The following is a 20,552-nucleotide window of genomic DNA, read 5'->3' on the forward strand; positions in this document are numbered from 1 at the left end:
TTTATTTTTCAATATAAAAATCTAATACGTTTTTCTTAATTTATTACAGGTCTTAGAAGGGAAACTACAGTATCTAGAATTCGCTGGAAATCTTGTCCCAGTTACAAAATCAGGTGAACAGTTAAGTTTTACATTCCAAGCCTTCAGAGAAAACAGGTTACCCTTTACTATTCGTGTGAAAGACACACACCAAGAACCTATGGGAAGGGTAGCATTCATGCGAGAAGCACGAGTTGGTCGTGGAGAAGCCCCACAAGCTCCTATTTGCAATCTAAATATTGTTTTACCTGATGTAAGTTTTAGAATTTTTTTTTTTATAAATTTCTTATTAAGTTCAAAATTTGTTTAATAGTTTCAATTGCTATTTTTTATATTCAAGCAAATTTTATATTATTAACCTTTATGATATTTGTAAGACATGATAAAATAATTCAAATTATTTCTTCTAGTTTAGTGGCATTATTTTTATCTTATAATTTATCGCTGTGTTAAGACACTAGATGCTTTTGGAGATAATATTCAAATTTTTGAACAATTTTTAGAATTTTCCTAAGAATAAAATTTTTTTTTTGTTATCCACTGTGAAAAAACTTTTTATTTATTGCAATAACACTAAGAATCACAGCACATAAGCCATTTTGCTACTCAAATTTCTGAATGGCTGTACTATTTTGAATTTGAATATTCCTTTTTATGTCCTTAATTGTATATATTTAGTAGGCTAATTTGAAAATGCAGCATTCTGCAAACTGCTTTAATTTGTTTGACTTATAGCAGTGAGTCTTATAGATGCGTTGCGAAGTGATGTAGGCAGCTTGCAAAGAGACAGGTTTTCCAATTAGCCTAAAACATATATATATGTTACGGTAAAAGTGATAAATCCAGTTATTATTAATAATTTCCTGTCATTATAATAATAACCTCTTCTTTTAGTTATTATTAAAAATAACCGGTTATTATTAATAACTAGTTAGTATTAATAATTACCGTATTTAATAATAGCCGGTAATTATTAATAATAACCTGTTATTATTAATAATGACCTGTTATTATTAATAACAACCTGTTATTATTAATAAAAACCAATGAAGTTTGGTAATTGTTATTAAATGGTTTATATAGCTTGGATGTGCCTCTTTGGGACATGGATGTGCCTCTTTGTATATGTGTTACGGTTAAGGTGATAAATCTGGTTATTATTAATACAAATTGTCAAAATTAATAACTTCTTCTTTTGATCAAAGTGAAAAATAAGAGCATGGACTTGTATTGCGCTCGGTGTGAATTACAATGTGGGAAGAAATTTTAAACTGCATTTGAAGACACTGATGAGTATGCTGAAACAGCTTGTGGTTTAGTTATACTGGGAATGGCATATACAGGTAGTGGCACTTAACTTTAAAAAAAAAAAAAAAATCAGTGTAGTGTATACCGAGCAAATGTATTCTGGGCAGTGACACTTAATCTAAAAAAAAAAAAAAAAACATTAGTGTAAGGTAAACTTTAATTTTTAATCTCATTACTTTAAACAAAAAAAAAAAAAATTAGAAATACTTAACTGCTTTGAACTAAAATATTGCATTTTTTTAAACAAATTACTTTTTTTTTTGGCAGGAAAAGCTACTTTGATATTATGATTTATAAAATATTTTTGACTTTTTACGATTGCAACATCTCGAGTTGCACTTGCTTCTACAATATGAGAGCATTCTTTTTTACTTATTAAAAGAATTAAAAAGCCGAAAAATAAAATAATGAAAATATATTTCGTCATCAGCTCACGCGATTACCTCAACAAAAAAGAGTGCTTTATTGTAATAATATAGCCAAAGCAAAATTTTTTTTATTAATTTTTTTTTAATATTTTAAAAGTATTTGATTTTAATTTTTAGAGGTGATTTTACGCATATAACCTTGTTTGAATTGAGAGAAAAAATTATCAGTCCTCTACGAAAAGTTAAGCCCTTGTTAAAATAAATTTATTTGTCTAAATATAAATTTTTTTAGTTTGCTTGTATTAAGAATTTTTTCTTTCAATCTAGCCTGATTTAACCCCAGTATCAGAATTAGTGACATTAGAAAAGAAATATGGATTTGTCCAGGAAACAAGTTTAGGTATTTATTTTATGTATTTATTATTAACTTTTATTTTTTAAAGTTCTTACGGATAAAATTGAATATAAAGAATGTAGTTGAAATTAATGTAATAAAAAATATGTTAAGATAATTCTTTATGTATAATCTTCACGGTTTCATCTCCATTATACTGGAGAAAATTTTTACATTCATCACTACTGTACTAATCGTTATTAAATTGTAATAATTACTCAATTTGTATATTAGTTTGGAGTTTAAAGAAAAGTGAAGAAGTGGTTCAAATTTAATAACTACTTTTAGTTAGCGTTATTTTTTTTTTAAAAGAAAAAACCTTTTTTTTAATGTTTTGTGTTTACATAAGTCATTAACATTATAACATAAATTATAAAGGTTGACCTTGTAACAATGGCTCAAATTGGCCCAAAATTATTTTTCAGCTTTTAATATTTTAGGTTTTTTACTTTACTAATTTAAATGTATTTTGAAGAAAAGAAATCTCCTAGAAATGCTTTTAAACTATCTTGCTTTTATCACTATTGTTTTGTACTTGTGTGCCCTTAATGTTGCATATATTTGAATAGTAATTGAATGATAAATATTAATTGTGCATTATTGTATTTATGTTTCATTTTCATTGAATATTTTATTTTAGCAAAACCTGAATTAATTCATCGAGCAGACTTGAGGTTGTCGGACATAGCTAAAGAATTAGGCAATGACTGGGTACCTTTAGCTTTACAACTTGATGTACCGGAAGCTGAAATAAATTCTATACGATGCGATCATCCCGGTGACAATACACAACAAGCACTCGCTATGTTAAGGCATTGGCTACAGAGAACAGGCAGTAAAGCAAATGGTAAGAGGCATTTTATATTTATTATGGCATATCAATTTTTTTTACTTATTCTTTCTGAAATTCAAATTCAAAAATGATTTATTTAGTACTTTACTATTTATGTTAATATTTAAGTTGTAATTTGAAGTATGGCGTGAAACAGTTTATCCAGTTGATAACCAGAGATGATTGTTCTCCAGAAAAAATCCGGATTTCCGGATTTTTTGCTAACCCCGATCCAGAAATTTTGGAAATCTAGCGTCCAGAAGTTTCAAGAAATCATCGATCACATTTGTATATAAAAATTCTTGTATATTTTATTTAAAAATATTAGAACTAGAATTTATACTTGCTTTGCATCTCTTTCGCTTGTAAATATTTTTTTCAATGGGATTAGAGATAAAAGTAAACTTATACACAATTATTCATTTAAATTATGCTGCATAGTATGTATTAAGAATCTCATGTTTTGAAAATATCAATGATTTTAATTTTTAGAGACATAAATTTTTTGAAAGGCGACATTAATGATTTTACTCAAGAAATTTTCAAGGTTTTTGAGTTGGGCTCTCAATCACCCCTGGATAACTAAAGATGCAGATTTATCTTTTTATTGAAGAATTGTTTCTTTTTGATTAAAATTTTCCATTCTCAGATTATCCAGCAGTTATCTGTTGCACAAATCAAGAGAAATTTTATTTTTTGCATGTTATCTACTGAGTTAATGCTCTAAAACAAAATAACATTGATTGATTTAAATCAATGATTTCTAAGAAAAATACGATTAATCAAAATTATAGTTTACACTGTTGATTTTAGTAACATACTTTAATTGAAATTGATGACACTTTTACTTTAAATATTTTTCCCTGAAATGGTTATAGTAATTTTGATTGGCATTTTATCAAATGTTAATGTCGTAAATGTTTTCAAAATATGTTTTCACATCCACAGAGATATTCAAATAGTTTTTCACTCATTTTTTATTATCTATTTTTTATTTAGGTAATCTACTTGAAAAAGGTCTTAGAAAAATAAATCGGGAAGATATTGTAAATCATTGTATATTTAATGTTGAGTTAGTAACTGATGATGTTGAAAAAGCTGTTGCGAAAGTGCACCTTGATCAATCTGGTGAGTGGAATCAGATATTTGATGCAATCTAATTAATATGTATCATTTTCAAATAAATTATTATTTGTATTAATTATATTATTTAGGGGAGAGTCGGGTAGCCCGCCCACTTAAGGAGTATTGCTTATATTTCTGTATAATATTGAGTAATAATCAATATTTTTGTATGTTTCTATTGTTTTACCATCTAATTAAATAATGCAAAAAGAATAAACCAAAAAAAGAATAGTTTAACTTAAAAAAATAGAAATTTAAAAAAACATGTTTTTCAGCTCTCTTCAAAATGTGTCGTGTAGCCCCGCCCAGTTACGTAAATTATGTTTTTTGACTGTTTACAAATCACTTCAATCAAATTCAGGTGTATTTCACAATAGATAAACCTCATTTATCATTTTTATCACAAAATTATTTTATTTATTACATATTTATAAACTTTTAGTGAATTCTATTATTTAATAACAACAATATTTGTTAAAAATGCATATAACATTCAAATTTGAGGCAATAAAATAAATATCTATGCAACCGTACATTTATCAACAAAATAAAATTGGGCGGTGATTCCCGACATTCATGTGAGCGGGGCTACCCGAAATCCAATTTTTTTGTAAATTTGTAATTACTCGAGCAATTTTTCACATATAAACTTTTTTCTTCATGCAAATTAAACTTAAGACTACATACTTTAATGCTGTATGTATCGAAAAAAGTATTTTTTTAGTATTAAAATGAAGTTTAATCGAATATTCAACCAATTTTTCTTAATTTCATGACTACAGTATTCAACATATTTTCAAAACTATTGTTTACCATGTTAAAAGCTGCATAAATACTTGAAACTTCGAAATAATAAATTCAGGTGTATTTCACAATAGATAAACCTCATTTATCATTTTTATCACAAAATTATTTTATTTATTACATATTTATAAACTTTTAGTGAATTCTATTATTTAATAACAACAATATTTGTTGTTAAAAATGCATATAGCATTCAAATTTGAGGCAATAAAATAAATATCTTTGCAACCGTACATTTATCAACAAAATAAAATTGGGCGGTGATTCCCGACATTCATGTGAGCGGGGCTACCCGAAATCCAATTTTTTTGTAAATTTGTAATTACTCGAGCAATTTTTCACATATAAACTTTTTTCTTCATGCAAATTAGACTTAAGACTACATACTTTAATGCTGTATGTATCGAAAAAAGTATTTTTTTAGTATTAAAATGAAGTTTAATAGAAACATTCAACCAATTTTTCTTAATTTCATGACTACAGTATTCAACATATTTTCAAAACTATTGTTTACCATGTTAAAAGCTGCATAAATACCTGAAACTTTGAAAATAATCTTTTTTTAATATAACAATTAATGTCCGATGGCCTATTGACTTGAAAAAATATTCTATACATATGAAAATTGACTGTGGGCGGGGGTACCTGCTGGGCGGGGCTACCCGACTCTCCCCTACCTGTCAGCTAATTTTTTGGTTTATGTCATTCAAGACTGACAAATAAATCAAAAATAGAAATAATTTATTATTTTTTCCTTTATTTTATTACTATCCCCCCCCTCCATTATTTTTAGATTATTCCAGAAAACTCATTTATGGAGTTTTTCCATCATATTGAAAACATATATCTAAATCAAGTAACATCGAATCATCATTGAGACATATTATTTTAATTTCTTGTTCATTACTTGATTTACCCCTGTTCAATTAAGAACGAATTTTTTTAAGAGTCAGCAGAATTGGATACTTGACTTTTTTGATTTTGTTGTAATTTTCAGGATATTATCTGTATCTAAAACTATTTGGCACATTCTCAGGGTTTTTGAGGTCAAAACTGAAAATCCTCTGAACTTTTGAGAAAAATTGCACATATTTATTTGCAATGATGCATTTTATGAAGTGATTAAACCACAGTACTGACTATTATTTTGTGTTCTACATCTTCCTCTCTACTAAGGGTAGACTTTTGAATCAAAGGTCATTCAAAAGATCTCAAAATTACACTATTTTCTAAGACTTAGACCGTCAAAATCTACTAGTGCTAACCGCAATTGCATATATTTCTGTAAATATATACTAATAAGCAGTATTTAAGGAAATGAAGGTATGTGTGTTGTACATTTGGAAGTGACCTTAATTTTGCACAATTTTCAGAATCATTAACTGCCTTTATTGAAACTACACAAATATGAAATTTGCTGGAAAAGAAGCCAATAAGTATAGCAGGAATAAAATCAGTTCAATTGGTTACTGATTCAACTTTTATGCAGCATAACTTAATCAACTATTACATAGATCTGTGAATCGATATATGTGAAGGTTTCCTTTCCACCAAATTTCATATTTGTCTAGTTTTGCTGAAGGCAGTTAATGACCTTGAAAATTGTGCAAAATTTTTGTTTCTTGCTCCTTTCATACCACACCAAATGTATACCACACATGTGTTGATTTTCTAAGTACTACTTGTTTAATATTCACAGAAATCTATACTTTTGTGGTTGATTCTTGGCACAAGTAGATTTCGACGGCGAAAATCTAAGAAAATTGCGTTATTTTGAGATTTTTTTAAATTATCTTTGATGCATTGGTCTACTGAAAGTATTTATGTATTGCCAGATGTAACACAAGTAATTGTCCATGCCATGGTTAATTTATTTCATAAAAAATGTTGCAGAGTGTAAATAGATGGGGTTTTCTCAAAATTGCTAAGGATCTTCTGTTTTGACTCAGTTTCAGTTTTGAAAATTTTTATTGTATAAGTGAACAGGACAAGTGTTTAATATTTTTACATAAAATGTTACCTTAAAATCTTTTACAAAATCAAAAATTTCAAGATCCAAACCTGCCTGATTTTTAAAAAAACTGCCTCTTAAAAAGTAATAGTTTATTTATAATTTTTTATCCCTAAGCACGGCTTGCAGCTAATGGGAGCAAATTCAGTTTTTATGTTCCTTTGCAACATGATTGATATCAGACTTCAAGGGTCCTACTTTTTGTGACTATTTTAGGATTTAAATCATGTTAAAATTCACCACACTTGGCATTGGATTGTAAAATGTATGGTGAATAAGATTTTTAAAAAACTTTTAATTGTATTTTTTAAAACAACCATTCATGATAGCTTCATTAATTTTCATTTCTTTTGACAAAAAGTTAAACTTTATATACATTACCCTTGTATTTTCTCTTATACAGAGGCTTTTTTTGATTGTGTCTATTATTTTTGATTAATTAATGAGAAGCATAAATTCGTAAGGAATCTTTTACATTTTGTTACCATTTTGCCAGAACCATTTTTATTACTATTTGAATTTTATAAGAAAATCTTAAGTGTTATAAAAGATATATTCATTGGTATTCTATCCAATTTTAGGTAAATTGGGTGAAAATTGAAGTAATGAGGCAGTAGCAAATGAAACAAGGGGTATTTAAAAGTGAATAGCATTTTATACTGAAATTCATTTTTAAATATAATTAGCATGAGTGAGGTGCCCTTTTGTTGCACTGCTTGGGCAGTGAAATAGACATTCTCAGAGCCTGATATTTCCCTAGATTTTTTTGTTGTTCGAAGTTTCTCACAAAATTACATAATTTTTTTAAAGTTAAAATAACATATTTTAAATATTTTGCTGAAAATAAAGTTTACTATTAAAATTATTTGATAATTTTTTCTTTAACAAAGAAGAAAAATTCAGCTGATTTTATGCATTTCTTGAACAAATTAGCATGTATGTTAAAAGTAATAAAAAACCGAAATACATTGAAAAAGTAAAAACTTATAAAACTTAATTTAAGGTCCCATTTATAAACTTAAGGATTTTAAAATAATAAATAAAGAAATGAGGAGTAAAAAAAATTTACTGGGAAAATAATGTACATCGACAAATGTTTAATCAATGAAAAATTTTGTAGCAATTTTTTTAAATTTAGACCAAAAATTTCTCCTGAATCTCGTAAATGTCCTCTCTTGCCCCACTTTTGCTACACCATTGGCTGTGAGCTATTTTAACCTATTGAATATCTTGATGAAATGATAAATGCAAACATAAAATTGCGATTGTTATTCCAAGGGATTCCCTCCCCCAATGAAAAATTTCCCACACTTTCTTTCTCCCATTTAATAAATGAAGTTTCTTGAATACAGCTGTGTTCTGATCTTGCAAGATTACTGAATAAATTACATATTAAAATGTAAATGTAGGTTTTACCTGTTGATAAACACAAGTGAATTTCAGTCATAATTATGTAAGTCTTTGAATAATCATAAAATTGATTATAGTTCTTAATTATAAACTTAATCAATGTAATAAATTATATTTTTATTTGCATAAAATGTAGAAAAAAATGAATTGCTCAAAACGTAGAATATGTTTTACCTTTTGCCTGAGTTGTGTAATAAAAAAATTATATCTGTGAAATTTACATTGTTATTCTAGGATTTGATACATTTAAAGAAGAATTGGGCTCATCTCGGGATGCTTCTTTACGGAGGGATACATCATTAAACGGAACATTTGATGAGCAAGATATAATGAAAGTAAGCTGCTTAGTTACATTTTTTTTTGTTGAAAATAGTACCAAAAGTGGTGCCTTAAGAAATTGACTGACCGATCTTTATTCAGCTTTAAATTCAAGTAATGATTCATTGTTGAAATGTATGACTTATAGTGATTCAAAATAACTTAGAAAACAGTTCAACAGTTTTAAGTTCTAGGTTTTAGTATTAAAAAAAATTTTAAGTTATGTTTTCTTAAGAAATATTGATTTCTCCTGCATTATGGATGATTTCATTTCTTGTTTTAAGTGAAGTACAGTGAAAGTTGAAAGTTATCCATGTATGTATTTAGTTTAAATACTTAATTAAAATATAGTTTTTCACCTGGGTGTTACATACATGATTGTAATATGTAATTCAAAATAAATTAACATGCATATGTTGCAAAACACATTTAGTGCAACCATCATTATTTCTTAAATGTTTAGCTGCTTTAAGTGGTGGTCGTAAATTCAAATAACAGTTATATTAATAGTGTATTAAAAAAAAGAAATACTAAATTAAACATAGTCGTGTGACAGCCCAAGACAGGTCAAGGCTTATTGTGCCCATCCCAGTTTTTTAAATTTTTTTTTTATCTTGGGGTTCTGTAGTGCAGGAGCAGATGTTCTGATTGGGTGGTCAGGGGAATACAGAACCTCCAGTGTTAAGTCTCCAGATGTGCTTGGTTCTCGTTTTATCCCGACCAACTGAGGGGATTGCTAAAGGGATTTGCAATAAAAATGCACTTTGCATCTTTAAAAATTAAATTTATCATTAAACACTTAAATAAAATAATAAAAAGTTGGTAAATTGGAAAACATTAACTTCTTCAAGCAATTATTTCTAACATTTTAGTGTTTTTCAATGTAGTTATAGTATCTTAAAATTATGATGACTATTATACTACGTTTTTCACAACTAAGTGTGTGGGTATATCGGTTTCCATCATGTTTACCACCATTGATGTTTGTATCTCACCACTGAGTAAAATATCAATAAAGGCTTCTCATATAATTGAACATAATTTTAAAAATTGAACAATTATATAAATATGTTTTTTCTTCTAAAAAATTACTTTCATTATATCTTTTAAAATATTTGAACAAGTAAAGAGTCTCTTAGTCAAATGAATGCTTTAGAATAGTTGAAAAGAATTTTGCAAGGTATTGGTTTTTTAAGTACAAATAAATTAATATATATTTGAATTTCCTGTGATGTATATCTCAGGATTGCAGTTATTTCCTTAGTTGTTGGAAAAGATAATAGCCTTATATTACCCATTTCTTTTAAGAATACAAGTTAATTTTTACATTCATATTAATTTCCTTAAACCAATGTGAAATGTAATGTGAAATTATTTTTGTAAGCTTTATTAAGGACTTTTTTTTTTAAATATTTAAATGATAAGTAAGTGACTATGTGGCAACAGCCAATATTCAATCTTAAATTAATGAGGGTTGTGGTGTATAAATGTGTTTGCTAGTATTCATTCACATGCATAAGTTTATTAATTAATCATAATTCCTTTCAGCCTATTTCAAGTTAATCCACCTTTGTGTAAATTTGTGTCTCGGAAATTAAATTTTTTATTTTGATTTAATTTCTATAGTGAACTAAGTTCCAAAAAATCATGATTTTTCTTTAATAATTGATTTATTTTATTTAAATTGGATTATCTTAGATTTAAGTCGCAAGAGCAATTTGTTTAAATATTAATATTTAATGGATTTCATAGTTAGATAATTTTGTCCCAAATTTCATTTATATTTACATCTTATAATCAATATCATATTGATATCTAATAATCAGCCTATTTCAAGTTAATCCACCTTTGTGTAAATTTGTGTCTCGGAAATTAAATTTTTTATTTTGATTTAATTTCTATCGTTAACTAAGTTCCAAAAAATCATGATTTTTCTTTCATAATTGATTTATTTTATTTAAATTGGATTATCTTAGATTTAAGTCGCAAGAGCAATTTGTTTAAATATTAATATTTAATGGATTTCATAGTTAGATAATTTTGTCCCAAATTTTAATTATATTTACATCTTATAATCAATATCATATTGATATCTAATAATAATAGATTTAAATAAAATCACTTTTATGTTAAAGGTTATTAAAATTTTATATTTACTTAACATTTTAAAACAGATAATGCTTTATTGAAGATTTTAATTGAATATGGTGCAATGTATATAGACATTAAGCTTATATGCCTAAAAAGTTAGACATATTACTTAGCAATGGAAATTAATTGCTTACAAACATTTAAAGATAATAATTATTTGTTAACTACATCAAACATTTAAAGTTTAACCTAGAAGACGTGTTTAACTGCTTTTCAAGGCTAAGTGTGTTTCTAAATTTTGACTGGACTAAATTAACTGGCAAGAATATGTATTTAACTGCACACTGCAACTGAAGAACAAATGCATATGGGCAATTTTCTTTTTTTTCTTCCTTTTTTTCCCTTCAAAATAATCTTGGATCTATAAATTATTTTCCTATTACTGTTTTAATCTGGTTCATACAGGCAAATTTTTAGTAAATATAGTTACTACAAACAGTGTTACAATGAAATTCATTATATTATTGGTGAATTTCGCTGCCTTAAAATAAAACATAAATGCATAAAAAATTTATTTTAAAAGTGAATGTTTTGTAAGATTTAAAATCTTTTAATTTAAACAATCTTTTTCTTCATTTAAATATCTTTAAATTAATAAGCTGTGATTGTAATTAAACTTTTGTAGGATGCGGAATCAGCAGCTGAGACGAGTAGTGAAAGTTCTGATAAGGATGCTCTTTTTAGATCTGATTCAAGGCATGCTGGTAATTAAATTAGATTTAGTATTTTCTTTTTAGATTATGCGAAATAATAAATTAGTTCTTAAAATATTATTGTAAATATCTTTCTAATGGACTAATAAAAATATGTATTTCAAGTTTTAGTTTTTATTTTAGTTCCCATGTTTAAATAAACTAAAATAATTTCTTTCTCTATTTTTAATACGTTCTTTAGATTTTTCAGCAGTTGATTTGAAAGTGTACTAAAATAAATTGTCGGTATTTCTTTTATAAAATTTAGAAATTTTGTTATGTTAGATCAATAAAAACCTTATCCATGACACCTTAATTGAAAAAAGCAGTAATTTTTTAAGTTTGTGTTTTCAGGCTTCATTTATTCTGTGGCCGATTACTATCAGTAATTTATTATCATGTCTCGTTTAAAATTTTATATGGACTACATAGATAAAATTTATTTATTGTTTTAAATTAGTGTGTGTTATGACTATTTATATAAATTATTCTGAAAGAGTTTTAATTCTACAATTACCATTTAATCACATTGATATTTATTATTGGAGTTTACTGTAGCTGAAAATATTTTCATTTTTAATAACTTAGTTTTTATTACTGCTTATCATGATTTTTTTCTTTGGTTTTATTAAACTTATTTTCATAAGAAAAACATTTTTTTTTGGTTTTAATTACTCTTATGTTTTTTTGTTTTTCAAATTCAAGTGAATTAAAATCTTAATATTGAAAACATTTTATTCACAATTGCAAAACACTTTTAATTGTTTTAAATTTATTCAAAGATATTGGATATACATCTATATATATTTCTTCTTTCTGCATTTTAATGCAAAATTCGAAAGTTTTGTGTATAATTTTATAAGATATTATACATGATAATAATTCATTGATATAAGGATAGTAAAATAATTTATTTGAATATTACAGAAACAAGGGCAGAGAGGAGGCATCACAGGCATTCTGGTAGAAGTATGCATATTTATTTTTATTTACTCAACTATGATTTGAAAGTTATGATCTCTAATATTATTTTCCAAAAAAGAAATTATTTACTGAATTCCTTTCATAATATTTTTATTAAAATTCTTGAAAAAACTATTTTAATTTGTTTTTTAAAGTGACTATTTAAAAAAATTTTTTAAAAAACAAAACAAACAAAATTATGATAGTTTCTTTTATAATTAAGTATTTATTGATCAGATCTGCGATAGAAGAATTTGGATTTGAAAAATGATTTTCCGAAAAAATTAATGCTTTTAGAGATTTTTGACTTGCTTGAAAATCTTGTTTTGAAAATTTAAATAAAACTATTTAAAAAATTTAATATTGTGTGAGTTAAAATAAATATCTTTTATGGGTTTGCTCAAAATATTTTTTGTTATATTGAAGCAAAAGTCATTTCCTAAATTAGAATTGATTAAAGCGACTTCATAAGTGAGTTATATTAGAGTTCATAAGTGACTTATAAATGAGTTCATTAGCGAGTTCAAATGTATTAAAAATTAAGTGCAAAAAAATTATTGTTTCAAGGTTTTGAAGATGGGCCAGAAACATTAGTTCAAACTGTTCCTACTACAATGTCAGAATCTTTCACACAACATCTTACTAATGGACAAATGTCAGACACAAGTATGCACGAAGAAGATAGGTCAGAGCAAACTGCTGCCACTTTTTCAAGCGAAGCTAATGCTGAAATGGAGGCATCTTCATTTGAGGATAAGTCTCAAGGAGAAACACATGTTGATAAGAAAGGTAATTTAACAATTTATTTTTTAATATTAGTATATTCAGACAAGCACATATAATACCTTTATTGTCATTTGTTATGAGAATTTTTTAACGGCTGTTTAAAATAAACTTCAGTATTGATTGATTATTTGAGTCTTTTTATTTCCCCTTTTCTCCCTTGTGTGTCATCTGGCAGTAGTCCAGTCTTCTACTAATCCTTTTTAGAGAAGCCCTTTAAGTTAATTTCTTTCTGTTAGCTTAGCAAAGATTATTTATGCTTACGTTTCATAACTGACTAAAAGTCATTTCGACTGTGAAGGTGAGGATAAATTTGTTTTCTTTTTCTCTGTTTTTTGATAAAAGTTTTATTATTCTTTGCTTTTGATCTGATGGTTTTGTTTAATGTTATTTAATTGATTATTAGGCCAATATTTCTTAACACATTGTCATTGATCGGTGGCAGGTTAACTCATTTGACATAGTTTCTGTGTAAAATTGCGGCCAACAAGGTGTTAACAGTTTTTTCTTATTATTTTAAACCTCCTAAAGAAATTGAAATAAATAGTAATAATTATATTTTAATTTCACACGCCATAATCGTTTTAAACGCTTTGAATTCATCTCAAAATAATTAACTTTTGTACTGGTAGGAATTATTGAAGCAATATTTTTATGATGTGAAATAAAATTTCAAGAAAATTAGTTTTATTTGAATTGTGAAATAATTATCAATATAAAAATTAATCTATAATTTTAAATAATAGATTTAAGGTTATAATGCATAATTAGATTCACACAGTGTTTCAAAAGTCACGGTTTGTCTTATAATTAATTTTTTATAATTTATGTTGATATATTAAGTTTTTGGTCAATAAAAAAGAGGTGTCAATTTTTTCAAATCTTAAGTTTTAATTTTTTTTAAATATATAATAAAAAATACAATTCTAAGAAATATTGGTCACAAAGATATGCAGTAATTTGTTGCTTAAGGAGTTCTAGGTATATGATCTGTTTATTCATTTATCTTTAAATAGACTTTTTATGTTAATTATTAACACTTTTGTGATTTACTCGAATATATTTTGAAGGAAATTACTATCTGATAAAATGACAAGGAGGAATTTATATGTGCTTCTCTGCTAATAATTTCTTAAATAAATTTTTTATGCATGATTATTTTCGTGCTTATTTTACTGATTGATTGTATCAAAACTAACAGCTTTTGAGACTTTTTGTTAGCTCCTTACACTAATATCTATGCTCAGTTTCACTTATATATTAATTTATTTAACCATGGCCAACCAGGCAAGTGTTGCAGTGGAAATTTAAAATAAAATGTAAACATTTCTGTTGTATTACTATTTTAATTACTGCTGTAAAATATATATCGAAAATCTGCATTTATTACATTTGTGATGTTGACATATTTTTCATTGAAGTAATATCGTTAATGTAACCAGAATTTTGCACTCACAGCATCTGCATAGTTGGCCATAGATAAAATGCTTTAAAATAATAATTTTTTTCAATACCAATATGGAAAGATACAAATAAAAATTTTTCACAGTTTTAATCTAAACTAATCTAATTTTCTGAAGGAAAAAAATCGACCTTAGTGTTTAATCTATAATTATTTAGTTAGTGGAAATTGCTTTTTTTATATTACTTTTAAAAACTTAGTTTTTAATATATTATTCATAAAATCATGAATTATGTTTTTATCAAACATATATTGTGATCTTTTTATTTGATAGTACAAAAATGGTTTTTCACTTATATTTGTGTATAGTAATTGATATTATTATAAAGGAAATTTTACAAATGAAATTCAAACTAATTTTAAGAAATTATTGCCTAAAAAGCAAATATTCAGCAACTCAATATTCAGCTGAATATTCAACAAGAAAATATATTTTGGAAATATTCATTAAACATTAACAATATGTGTAAAAACTGACAAATTTTAAATACTTAAAAAAAAAAAAAAAACTTTATGTATATATATGTATATGGATTATTTTCATTATTATATACTTTCATAATCAACTAAGTTATGAAAGTTTAGTTAATGAAAGGATTTTTTTCAATTCATATACTGGAATCCCATCATTTATGACGACTTGTGTGAAACTACAAAAATTTTTGAAATCGCATGGTGTGGATTTGCATGGTTATTTCCTTTTCTCAACATTTTGTTTATTGTTAGTGCCATCAACCCAGCCCTAATCCTCTAGTTGGTTTGTTGCTGCATCGATTGCTTGGCATGGTCAGTTAATGCCAAATTCGCCTTATAATACTGTTTATATCAATTTTTAGCCTATGGTAGACATCCTGATTTCAAGAAATATGTTTACAAGACTTCATCTGATCCATTTTCTAACTACAAGGCATTTAAGTCAAGAAAGACCATTTCAATTTGCATGAATAAAAGAGTAATGGCATCTGATGCTAGTTCTTGGTCAATGACTGCTCCATCTTCTTCTAGAAAGAGGAAAATAGTCACAAGAAGAAAATCATGGCCACCAGATGCACCACACAAGTTAAATGTTAGAAAGAAATATCAAAATTTGAAACTTAAGGATGCTTTTGAGCCTTTTTGGACTGACACTTATGAATGGGCTATTATGCAAAGAGGTCCAGAAAGCATCAGACCAGCTCCTCTTGCTAGACTAGCTGAATTCACTATTTATGAAAAATACAAAGTTAAACCCTACAAACCTAATGCTCAAGCCAACTCTTATCAGGCGTGCGATAATTCTCAATCAGTAAAATTGAAGGCCGTTGATGTCATTGGATTTTATTTTACTAAAAAGGAACCACTGAAAGCATACTCACAAAAAAATTATTTAACAAACTTGAAAAAAATGTGTGCGGCTGATAATAAAAATTGTGCAGTCCGGGAATTAAATCAGACCAATTTTATTTCTGACGAAAACTCTGTCAAAAATATTCCATCTAAAACAATTAAAAGTGAAGTATCTAAAAATACAACTGTGCTGGCTACAAATCGCAATGCTTCTGTAAAATTTGAGAACAAAGAAGTTTTGAATCAGAGTCTTTCTAATAATTTAAGTCATGAATTTGGTTTTAATGACAGAACTTATGTCTCACATCCAGAAAATACTAGTTTTGGCACACCATCTGTCAGGCAATTGCATTCTTTCAATTCAGATTTATCTGGTAATGTGGCTGTGGAAAGACCAGTGATATATTTAGATGATGATATATTAAATATTAAAAATAAATTCATTTCTAAAGGTGTTGTTTGGAACAAAGAAAATATTAAATTTGAAAACTTTTCAGACTCTAAAATGTCTAATATTGGTGAAAAATGTAAACCTCATACTTGTACTGAGGTTGCAGTTAAAAATCAACAGATACAAAAGTCCTTCAAGCCTCAAAGTAAGAAAGTGAAGTTAACTGCTATCGACTGGCCAGAGTTTGATAGACCTGAAATCAAGTTTAATAAATCGTTTAAAAATAAAATTAAAGGTAGTCCGCTTGGTTTTGAAAGTAAAGCTCCTCAAGATATGGATACTGATTCTAAAAGTTCTGGTAAAGTGTCTAAAACTGGAAAGGATTCTTCATCTCAAAGTAGTAGCAGTTCTAACCCATCTACTTCACAAGAAGTTCCTACATCAACTTCATCTCAAACACCTAGTAATCAAAATAATAATAACAAGCCTTATCTGAGACAACTGTTTGAGCATGATATTCAGTCAAATTTTGAAAGTTTAAATAAAGATAAAGAATTTGATAAAGATGTTAAGAAACCTGATCCTAAGAAAAAGGAAACTGAAAGTGAAAAATCTTCAACATCTAGTTCTACCATTCCTGCTAATGTTGTGGGATTTGATTTTTTGACTACTCTTCAAAAGCGAACTGATATTGGGGAAAGTTCAGGTGAAAAATTCCCAGCTTCTGTTATTGGTCAAGCATTTCTTGATAATCTTGCAGATCAAAAAGACAAATATCATGGAAGCAGTTCAGAAGCGAAAGCAGTCCCTTCCTCTGTTGTGGGACTTTCATTTTTGAAATCTTTAGTTGAAACTGTTACATCTTCTGAGTCTGATGAACAACCATTACCTGCATCAGTAATAGGACAGTCATTTTTGAAAAACCTATTAGAAAGCCAGTCAAATATGAAAGCTGATAATTCTAAATCTCAGCAGGTACAAGAGTCTGAAAATCCTCCTTCAGAGCAAACTATTCCAAGCTCTGTGATTGGGCAGGCATTCTTAAAAACTTTAGTTGATACTCAACAACATGTTGAAAAAAGAGAAACTCCTAAACCTATTCCATCTGAAGTGCTTGGCCAGACATTTTTAAAATCTCTTCTAGTTGGATCTAAAGATACCAATGAAACAACGATAAGCAAAGTTGCAGTATCTCCTGAAAAGCAAAGTTCATCAAGTAGTGTACCGGCTACTGTTATTGGCCAATCATTCTTGAAAAATTTATTGGAACAATCAGCTGTTGCTGAAAATCCAAATATACATTATGCACATCCTGTAACTGTTGTCGATGAAACTGTAGCTAAAGACAATCCAAAACCTGCTATAGATATTACTTCAAAACCATTGCCTGCAGCTGTCATTGGGCAGTCGTTTTTAAGCACATTATTAAGAGAAACTGAAATTGAAAGTAGTGGCGAGAAAAATGTAATTCCTGCTCCTGTTATTGGTCAGTCATTCCTAAAAAACCTACTTGAAAGTGAAACCTGTTCTAAGCCTTCTGATGAGGGTACAAAAGAGATACCAGCTCCTGTCATTGGTCAGGCATTTCTAAAGTCATTGATTGAAAGTCAAACTTTGCAGCAACTTGAAACAGGGGAAAAATCTTCAGATACTACTAAAACTGTACCAGCCACTGTAATTGGCCAATCATTCCTCAAAAACCTTCTTGAAAGTGAATCCTGTTCTAAGCCTTCAGACGAAAGTACAAAAGAGATCCCAGCTCCTGTTATTGGTCAAGCATTTCTAAAATCGCTCATTGAAAGTCAAACTTCACACCAACCTGAAACAGGAAAAAAGCCTGCAGATTCTAGCAAAACTGTTCCATCCACAGTTATTGGTCAATCATTCTTAAAAACTCTAATTCAAGAGGAACCGGCTCAGGAATCTAAAAACGATGTACCCATTCCGGCCTCAGTGATTGGTCTAGCATTTCTTAAAACCCTCAGTGCTGACCCAACTCCTGCTTCTCAATCTCAAAGTATTCCTGCACCTGTTATTGGCCAGACTTTTCTCAAATCTTTATTGCAGCAACCTAGTTCTGATGAGACTCAGGAAAAAACTATTCCTGCCTCAGTTTTGGGGCAATCCTTTTTAAAAACACTCATTGGAAAAGAAACTACAATTAGTAAAACTGATAAGAATTATGGAGTTTGTGAGTCGGCTAAAGATGAGACTCAATCTACTAATATACCTTCTATACCTTCTTCTGTAGTTGGTCAGACTTTTCTTCAATCACTTATTGCTGAAGAAAGTAAAATGAGTGAAAAGACTGAGTCAATTCCATCACAGGTTGTAGGTCAAGCATTTCTGAAAACATTATTGGAAGCAACACCTGCTAGTAAGGAAGTTGTTGACAAACCAATACCCGCTAATGTGTTAGGACAAGTTTTCTTAAAATCTCTTGCGGGCGAAGGCAGTAAATCTCTAGACTTGAGCTCTTCTGACCAAACTGTTACAAGTAAGGATGGAAAAAAAGAAACTGTTATCCCTTCTCAAGTTTTAGGCCAAGCATTTTTGAAAACTTTGACTTCAGAGGCTGAAAATGTTGTCCAACCTGAACCAGAAACACAAGCTTCGATACCAGCATCAGTAATTGGACTGGCATTTTTGAAAACCCTCACAGATCAGTCGGAAGAAACTCCAATTTCGCAGTCACAATCAACTAAAAAATCCATGCCCGCTGGTGTTGTAGGCCAAGCATTTTTAAAGACCCTAGTTGACTTTAGTGATGATTCTACAAGCCTAAGTACTGACTCCTCACTTCAGATTTCTAAAAAAGATGAATCGGTGGGTAATGGATTCCATGCAGGAAGTGTTGATAATGGAATGGATATGCAGTCATCTATAATACCACCTCCTCCTGAATTTGGTTCTTCTGATGAAGTTTGTTCTTTTTCAAGTAATATTCCTGGAACATCTGGAAATGTTGATGTTACTCCTGGAATTATTGATGAACTTTTATCTTATACTAAAATGATGCATTCTGTTATTGAAAGCATGCAGGAATCTGAAGATCCTCAAGGAACTTCCTCTGAAAATCAAAAAAAGAAAAAATAACTTGATAATATATTAGAAACATTTCCTTCATTGTGTAATTGAACTCATTTTTGTAATTTATATGTTCTGTGTAGACCATTCATTCATTGATTGTTTATAATGTGTCATTAAATTTTTTTAAAACTAGCCTGGCTTAAGTTATTATGTGCTCGTGTTTTCTATAAAATGTGAACTAAATTTGTGAAATCTCTTGCTAAAGCATACATAGCCATGGCTGAATTATCCATGATTCAAATGTTTTTTTCTTCCTTGGCTTCTTTTCATAAAATGGAAAGCACTAGTTTCTTAAGTGCTTTATCTTTCAAATTTATTTGTAGACGTGAAGCTACTGCAATAATATTGAGTAGCTTTTTCAATAATAATAATTGCAATAATGAGAAAAATTGAGTTTCATAAATATTTTGTTATGTATTTTACATTTCATATGAGCTTTCAATTTCTTAAAATCCATAAGTGTAGGAAATAATTTTTTTATTAAAGTCAGAATTTCTTTTTAACTTCAAAGTTCACAAATATTTCTTAGCTTTCATTAAAAAACTATTTATAAATATATTTTATTAATACAACAATTTAGTTATATTTAATAGCTGGAGCTTTATCTAAATTATCAGTTAATTACTCACAAAATTATGTAAAATTGATACGCGATGAGAAATTCCTTCAGTACATGTATCCGATGTTTACACTAGTTCTATTATATGGAATAAAAAATAATGGAATAATTATTTGGAATGAATTTTATTGATGGTTAAAACGAAATTATGGCTCATTATTTCATTTCAGGACTTCATATTCTTGAAATTAATATAAATGAATTCAACATAAGGATGCATATTACACTTACGAAAAACATGAACAAATGTTTTCTCTTTGTAGAAAATATTAATCTGAAATTGGTATCTGGAAGAATTTTATGTATAACCCAGAGTTTGTTGTTTTCCTGATATTCCTGATTTAAAATATTCTGTACCTATTTGTCTTGATTTTTTGTATTCTGTCTTGATATTTTTTATTCAGAATATACTATTTTGATGAACATGCAATTTTAAAAGAATCGCTTGGATTTTTAAAAATTTCTT

At 27.8% G+C, this 20,552-nt stretch overlaps 1 protein-coding gene across 21 annotated transcripts in view; it reads left to right on the top strand.

Annotated features, from left to right (window-relative positions):
- LOC107449053 (ankyrin-1) overlaps window positions 1-20,552 on the top strand; it is a 161,002-nt gene that overhangs the window by 117,465 nt on the left and 22,985 nt on the right. For 17 of the 21 annotated variants that reach the window (XM_016064454.3, XM_071184536.1, XM_071184539.1 and 14 more), the window contains 8 exons: window positions 50-292; window positions 2,043-2,115; window positions 2,750-2,956; window positions 3,941-4,069; window positions 8,526-8,626; window positions 11,386-11,464; window positions 12,380-12,421; window positions 12,983-13,204. In XM_016064454.3, coding sequence (XP_015919940.1) covers window positions 50-292; window positions 2,043-2,115; window positions 2,750-2,956; window positions 3,941-4,069; window positions 8,526-8,626; window positions 11,386-11,464; window positions 12,380-12,421; window positions 12,983-13,204 — 1,096 coding nt within the window. Of the gene's footprint in view, window positions 1-49; window positions 293-2,042; window positions 2,116-2,749; window positions 2,957-3,940; window positions 4,070-8,525; window positions 8,627-11,385; window positions 11,465-12,379; window positions 12,422-12,982; window positions 13,205-15,496; window positions 19,600-20,552 lie in introns of those variants that run through there. The other 4 variants (XM_016064460.3, XM_071184544.1, XM_071184545.1 and 1 more) reach the window with 1 other exon arrangement.

Source organism: Parasteatoda tepidariorum, chromosome 8 (assembly GCF_043381705.1).
Source record: "Parasteatoda tepidariorum isolate YZ-2023 chromosome 8, CAS_Ptep_4.0, whole genome shotgun sequence".
In the NCBI taxonomy this organism is placed as follows: Eukaryota; Metazoa; Arthropoda; class Arachnida; order Araneae; family Theridiidae; genus Parasteatoda; species Parasteatoda tepidariorum.